At 48.8% G+C, this 7239-nt stretch overlaps 1 protein-coding gene and 1 long non-coding RNA gene across 2 annotated transcripts in view; one reads left to right on the forward strand and one right to left on the reverse strand.

Moving 5' to 3' along the window:
* Polr2a (RNA polymerase II subunit A) overlaps positions 1-7239 on the forward strand; it is a 28541-nt gene that overhangs the window by 19913 nt on the left and 1389 nt on the right. The window contains exons 16-29 of the mRNA XM_004638407.2: positions 307-490; positions 884-1055; positions 1147-1252; positions 1348-1553; positions 3130-3354; positions 3504-3750; positions 4062-4162; positions 5079-5183; positions 5269-5451; positions 5689-5892; positions 6060-6246; positions 6378-6491; positions 6635-6784; positions 6876-7224. Coding sequence (XP_004638464.1) covers positions 307-490; positions 884-1055; positions 1147-1252; positions 1348-1553; positions 3130-3354; positions 3504-3750; positions 4062-4162; positions 5079-5183; positions 5269-5451; positions 5689-5892; positions 6060-6246; positions 6378-6491; positions 6635-6784; positions 6876-7224 — 2533 coding nt within the window. The remainder of the gene's footprint in view (positions 1-306; positions 491-883; positions 1056-1146; positions 1253-1347; positions 1554-3129; positions 3355-3503; positions 3751-4061; positions 4163-5078; positions 5184-5268; positions 5452-5688; positions 5893-6059; positions 6247-6377; positions 6492-6634; positions 6785-6875; positions 7225-7239) is intronic.
* The window catches only part of LOC111818620, a 545-nt gene continuing 192 nt past the window's right edge, over positions 6887-7239 (reverse strand). The window contains exons 2-3 of the long non-coding RNA XR_002822569.1: positions 7188-7203; positions 6887-6911 (exon numbers count right to left, since the gene is read on the reverse strand). This is a non-coding gene — a long non-coding RNA (uncharacterized LOC111818620). The remainder of the gene's footprint in view (positions 6912-7187; positions 7204-7239) is intronic.

Here is a 7239-nt window from a genome sequence, read left to right on the forward strand (position 1 = left end):
CTGGCATGTGGTGCTGGGGGATTGAACTGTGGTCCCTGTGCTTTGCTTAGCTTGTTCTAAGTAGGTGCTTTAGACCACTGAGCCATCTCACCAGCCCCTCCTTTTGGTTTTAAATGTGATTTTGTCAAAGGTCTTGGAGGTCTTGTGGTATAGCTTGGTAGAACACTTACCTCACATGCACGAGGTCCTGAATTCAGTTCTTGGCAACACACACAAAAATAAAAAAGGCCTCGGGGGTGAGGGACTGCCATACGGCTCTAGATAATTCTCTTGCTATGAATCTTTTGATTGATCACCCCCACACAGGGTATATCCAGCGACGGCTGATCAAGTCCATGGAGTCAGTAATGGTGAAGTACGATGCAACTGTGCGGAACTCCATCAACCAAGTAGTACAGCTGCGTTACGGTGAAGACGGCCTGGCCGGCGAGAGCGTTGAGTTCCAGAACCTGGATACACTTAAGCCTTCTAACAAGGCTTTTGAGAAGAAGTGAGAATATGGGCAAGTGGGTGGTTCATGTCTCTGGGCCTTGGGCCTGATTTGTAAGAGTCACACTGCCTTAGAACAGTAGTTGAAATGTGTACTTGCAGGACCTTTTCTCTACCCATGTGAAACACTTGTTTAATGCTGAGAGGCTAGATAGAGACAGATTTGATATCTGCTTTTGCTTTGTCCCTGATGATGGTACAAAGCAACATGGAGGGCAGGTGCATTCTCAGGTCCCGTTGACAGTCTGTGGGCTTAGAGCTTAAGTATCTCTGTCCAAGATTTTTGCTGTAAAAACCCAGCTTTTTGTGTGCTGTGTACTTCAGAAGTCTCACTGCTCTTAAGGGAAAAAAGAACAAAACTTGGTTCCTGATCCCACTCCCTTGCCACCTGCAGATTCCGCTTTGATTATACCAATGAGAGGGCCCTGCGGCGCACTCTGCAGGAAGACCTGGTGAAGGATGTGCTGAGCAACGCTCATATACAGAATGAGCTGGAGCGGGAATTTGAACGGATGCGTGAGGATCGAGAGGTGCTCAGGGTCATTTTCCCAACTGGCGACAATAAGGTATTTGTATATGGGACGTACTGGGCTAGAATTGCACAGCTACTGGATGGCTGTCCCCTGACTTGCAGTCTTCCATTCCTTTTTCTGTCAGGTTGTCCTCCCCTGCAACCTTCGGCGCATGATCTGGAATGCTCAGAAAATCTTTCACATCAACCCCCGTCTTCCCTCTGATCTGCACCCTATCAAAGTGGTAGAGGGTGAGTACTTGCTTGCAGGAGTCTCCAAGCCAAGTTGGGGACAAACGGGTCTGCTGTGCCCTGGTCTGATCTTTTCACCCCTCAATTGGCCCTAGGAGTCAAAGAATTGAGCAAGAAGCTGGTGATTGTGAATGGGGATGACCCACTGAGCAGGCAGGCTCAGGAGAATGCCACACTGCTCTTCAACATCCACTTGCGGTCCACACTGTGTTCCCGCCGGATGGCTGAGGAGTTTCGGCTCAGCGGAGAGGCCTTTGACTGGCTGCTTGGGGAAATCGAATCCAAGTTCAACCAAGCTATTGTGAGTACTTCTCACTTGATGTATTTTGTGTGTGTGTGTGTGTGTGTGTGTGTGTGTGTGTGTGTGGCCAGCTCAGCCCACCGGGGGCAGGGCTGGCTGGCGTGTGGTGCTGGAGGATTGAACCACGGTCCCTGTGTTTTGCTTAGCTTGTTCTAGGTAGGTGCTTTAGACCACTGAGCCATCTCACCAGCCCTTGATGTATTTTTTCTTTTCCTTGTTGGTGTCTCTGGTTTCTAATATGGCCTCTTTCCCCTCTTTTTCCTTTTCTTTCTTTTTGAGATGGGATCTTGCTATATAGTTTAGGCTGGTCTTGAATACACTATGTAATCCAGGCTGGCCACAAATGTGCAGCAGTCCTCTGGCCTCAGCCTCCTGAGTGTTGGGACTGGGCTGGGAGAATACAGTGCCTGCCCAGCAAGCACGAGGCCATAAGTTTGATTCCTAGTATCAACAAAACAAAACCGAGTGCTGTGATTAACAAGCATGTACCAACCTACCGAGCTTCAGCGTTGCCCTCTTCTGTCCAGTCATTTTGTAATAACTATTTGTTAAAAGCCTGCTATGTGCCAAGACCCATGTTTGGTGCATCCTCCCTTTGTACCAAAGCAACCTTAAAATAACCCTAATACAGCAGGGATTACTAGTTCCATGTGGCAGAAATAAAAGAGACAAAGACAGAATGACTTCTATATGATGGTCATACAGGAAATGCTATGATTTGGATACCAGATAGTATTGTTCTTTGTTTTCCTAAATGCTTGATGTGTTCAGAATTTTAATATGGAAAGATAAGGAATTGAAAGAAGTAGAAAAGAGATTCATGGATACTGGAATACATTGTCACTGTCTAAGGATTTTATAGGCTAATGAAAGTGTGGGGGCCGACCATATAACTCTGCAGACCAAAGTGCTACTTAGGCAGACGCAAGGACCAGGATTTGATCCCTAGTGTACTGTGCTGCCCCTGAGGTGCTCTGAGATGGCAATTGAGACTGGGGTTGGTGGTGCACGCCTGTAATCCCAGTGGTTGAAAGGCTGAAAACAGAGAATCACTGAGTCTGATCTATGTAGTGAGACCCTGTAGACCCTGTACTAAAATACATATTTTTTTTAAAAGTATGGGAAAGTAATTATAGGAATGCTTTTGAATCTTGTGTAAATGTATTTCTAGCAAATTAATTAATAATGCATTAGGAAATACTACAAAATACCATTGAAAGAAATTGGAGACATGGGGAGATATCCCGTATCCATGGCTTAGAAGACTTACTATGGCTCAGCAGCAGTGTGTTCCAAAGTGCTTTTTCTACAGATTCAGCACAGTCACTATCAAAATTTCAGAAATTTGGACTTTTAGATACTACTGAGCCTTTTCTGGATTGCAGTATATCAATGCTAAAATGGTGTTAGTTGAGGCTTATTTGCAGAAGGGGGTGATTACATAAGACCTTAAGTCTCTCTGCCTTTTCCAAACTGCATGGATTTTTTGTTACTAGATGCTAATCCTGACCCTGACTGCATCTCATTCATTGGCCACAAAACAGGTTGGTTTCATCTAATGCTAGCTTTTCCTTAGGCCCATCCTGGGGAAATGGTGGGGGCTCTGGCTGCACAGTCCCTTGGAGAACCTGCCACTCAGATGACCTTGAACACCTTTCACTATGCTGGTGTGTCTGCCAAGAATGTGACACTGGGTGTACCTCGACTTAAAGAGCTCATCAATATTTCCAAGAAGCCAAAGACCCCATCACTCACAGTCTTCCTGCTGGGCCAGTCTGCTCGAGATGCTGAGAGGGCCAAGGTAAGGATTAGGTATGATGGGCTTCTTGGCAGAAAGAAGAGGAGGTAAATTTTTTCTCTTGAATGGAGAGTTGGAGCAATCCTCAGTATGAGGGCTTTGAGAGGCCTTAGCTTAAGCTAATACCCGTGTCGTGACCCTTCTCTTGCCAGGACATTCTGTGCCGCCTGGAGCACACAACACTGAGGAAGGTGACTGCCAATACAGCCATCTACTATGATCCCAACCCCCAGAGCACAGTAGTGGCAGAAGATCAGGAGTGGGTGAATGTCTACTATGAAATGCCTGACTTTGATGTGGCCCGAATCTCTCCCTGGCTCTTGCGGGTTGAGCTGGACCGGAAGCACATGACTGACCGGAAGCTAACCATGGAACAGATTGCTGAAAAGATCAATGCTGGTAAGGATGGGAGCCCCACCTGGACTCTCACCTCTGCCATATTCACCGTTCTCAAGCTCTAAAAGAGTCATCCCCTTTCTGCCATCTGTTTACCACTTAGCTCATCAAGGGTGTCTCCCAGAGTCAGTTTCCTGGTCCTCAGGCCTGCCAGTCCCTACACCCCAGGGCTTTCCATCCATTTTTCTGGAGACATGTTCTGAGAGGTGGGGCAAGCCAAAGGAACTCGCTGCTAGAGAGCTGCAAATGGAAAGTGATAAGGAGCCAAGTCTTGTTCTTGTGGCCTTGTTCTCATGGCTCATTCTCTTCACTAGGTTTTGGAGATGACTTGAATTGTATCTTTAATGATGATAACGCAGAGAAACTGGTCCTCCGCATCCGCATTATGAACAGTGATGAAAACAAGATGCAAGAGGTAGGTGGGATCCAAGAAGAAACTAATACATTATGGGAAATAGATAAGTCCTGTTTAATCATAGAAGAAACATTTAGGTGCCAGTCACACTCAGCTAATTTAGGAATAAGAAATAGGAGTTAGCAGTAATTTTTTAAATTTGCACCTGGCAGCCAGTAATCCCAGTGCTCTGAAGGCTGAGGCAGGAGGATTACCACAAGTTGGAAGCCAGCACGGGCTACATAGTTCAGGGCCAGTATAGCGAGACCTGGCTCAAAAAAACAACCCTGAAGAACTTGCTTTGGCGTGGTGACACATGCCTGTAATTCTAGGCAGGAGGATTGTGAGTTTGAGACCAGCCTGGGCTACAAAGTAAACTCAAGGTCAGCTTGCCTTGCATAGAAAGACCCTGCCTCAAAAAGACAAAAAAAAAAAAAAAAAAAGGAATAATTTGAGGTGGGTGGGTATTGGAATCGAATTCAGGACCTTGCACTTGACAGGCACTGTACCACTGAGCTATATCCCCAGCCCCTGTCATGGAATAATTAACAAAGTGTGAATACGGGTTTGGCTTTTTTTTTTTTTTTTTTTTTGGCGGAACCGGGGATTGAACTCGGGCCTTTGCGCTTGCCAGGGAAGCACTTATTCTACTGTGCCATGTCCCCGGTAGGGACTCCCTATGCACCCTATGGGTGTGCACACGTTTGAGAAGGACCAAGTGCCTATGGGACTGTGTGAAAATGGGAACTGCATTAGGGTAATTAGTTGGGCACCTGTGTCTGCTGCATTTCTTTAATATTGTAAAAGGAAAGGTAGTCTCTGTAGCCAGGAGCAGTGTTGGCGATTGATTCTGAGGATCATTGGAAGGCAGTAGTTTGAACTAGGATCATGGAGGAGACCAGATGGTTCAAGGATACTGAGCTTGCTCTGGTTGCAGGAAGAGGAAGTGGTGGACAAGATGGATGATGATGTCTTCCTGCGCTGCATCGAGTCCAACATGCTGACAGACATGACCCTGCAGGGCATTGAGCAGATCAGCAAGGTCCGCCTTCCCCCGCATCCACCCTCCTGCTGCCTTCCCCCAGCTCTATCTTGCGCAGCCCAAGCCAAATTCTCTGCCCCTGCAGGTTTACATGCACTTACCACAGACAGACAACAAGAAGAAGATCATCATCACAGAGGACGGGGAATTCAAGGCCCTGCAGGAGTGGATCCTGGAGACAGACGGTGTGAGTTTAATGCGAGTGCTGAGCGAGAAAGATGTGGATCCCGTGCGCACCACATCCAATGATATTGTGGAGATCTTCACGGTGAGTCCTTGGCACTCCCTGCCCGGTGCTCTTTCCTGGAGCTCCAGCTCTTAGGCCTCTCATTTCTGTGTCCTCCACTCAGTATGTCTGTGCTCAGATATTTCCTTTTTGAATCCATTTTTGAGTGTGGAATGTGTGGGCTTCTTCATCCTTGTGGATCTAGGTGATGTCAGGAACAGAGTGGAGAGCAGAGCTAAACTAGGTAGTCTTCACCTTCTGTGTCAACCCCCATGGCAGGTGCTGGGCATTGAGGCTGTCCGGAAGGCTCTGGAGCGGGAGCTGTACCATGTCATCTCCTTTGATGGTTCCTACGTTAATTACCGGCACTTGGCTCTCTTGTGTGATACCATGACCTGTCGCGGCCACTTGATGGCCATTACCCGACATGGGGTCAACCGCCAGGACACTGGGCCACTTATGAAGTGTTCCTTTGAGGAAACGGTAATGGCAGAACTGAGTAGGTGGGAGGGAGTGCTGTGGAAATAGGAATGTGAAATGCACATGGGCGTTGTTCTTTAGCTGTCTGGTCGGTGGGCTGACTAATAAAACTGCACTGGGCACTGTGTGGACGGGTCTAACGGGTGAATGTATCTTCTGCTTGTGTTCAGGTGGATGTGCTTATGGAAGCAGCTGCCCATGGGGAGAGCGACCCCATGAAGGGAGTGTCTGAGAACATCATGCTGGGCCAGCTAGCTCCAGCGGGCACTGGCTGTTTTGATCTCTTGCTAGATGCAGAGAAGTGCAAATACGGCATGGAGATCCCCACAAATATCCCTGGCCTGGGGGCTGCTGGACGTGAGTATGAGGGCCTTAGCTGCATGAAACTTCCTCCAGGTCTACAGTGGGCTGAGGCGGGCCATGACCTGGAGGAAGTGGAAGGGGCCACTAGTTCCTGGGTGCCCTACTCACTCTGGGCCTCTTTGCAGCCACTGGCATGTTCTTCGGCTCAGCACCTAGCCCCATGGGAGGAATCTCTCCAGCCATGACACCCTGGAATCAGGGTGCAACTCCAGCATATGGTGCCTGGTCGCCAAGTGTTGGTGAGTAATCTGGCCTGAGAAGAGGGCCCTTGGGCAGTCTAGATGGATGTGAGCTGTAACAGTAGGCAGCAGCTGTGGATGGGCTGAGGAAAGGTGGGTGCTTGGGCTCTAGCTCTGGTTTTACCTACTTTTCTCACTTCCAGGGAGTGGCATGACCCCAGGGGCAGCTGGCTTCTCTCCCAGTGCTGCTTCAGATGCCAGTGGCTTTAGCCCAGGTTATTCCCCTGCCTGGTCTCCCACACCAGGTTCTCCGGGCTCCCCTGGCCCCTCGAGTCCATACATCCCTTCACCAGGTGAGTTCTAACTATCAAACCATACTCATTCCTGTTGGAGCCTTCCTTTTGACTAAGTCTTGCTTATCTCTTGTTGGCTTCTTTCCTGCAGGTGGTGCCATGTCACCCAGCTACTCACCAACATCGCCTGCCTATGAGCCCCGCTCCCCTGGGGGTTATACACCCCAGAGTCCCTCATACTCCCCCACTTCACCCTCCTACTCCCCTACCTCTCCCTCCTACTCTCCAACCAGTCCCAACTATTCCCCCACCTCTCCCAGCTACTCACCAACATCTCCTAGTTATTCTCCAACCTCTCCCAGCTACTCACCAACCTCTCCCAGCTACTCACCAACCTCTCCCAGCTACTCACCAACATCACCCAGCTACTCACCAACATCGCCGAGTTACTCCCCAACTTCACCCAGCTATTCCCCAACCTCTCCCAGCTACTCACCAACATCGCCGAGTTACTC

This window comes from Octodon degus, unplaced genomic scaffold (assembly GCF_000260255.1).
Source record: "Octodon degus isolate 3935 unplaced genomic scaffold, OctDeg1.0 scaffold00098, whole genome shotgun sequence".
NCBI classification, from domain to species: Eukaryota; Metazoa; Chordata; class Mammalia; order Rodentia; family Octodontidae; genus Octodon; species Octodon degus.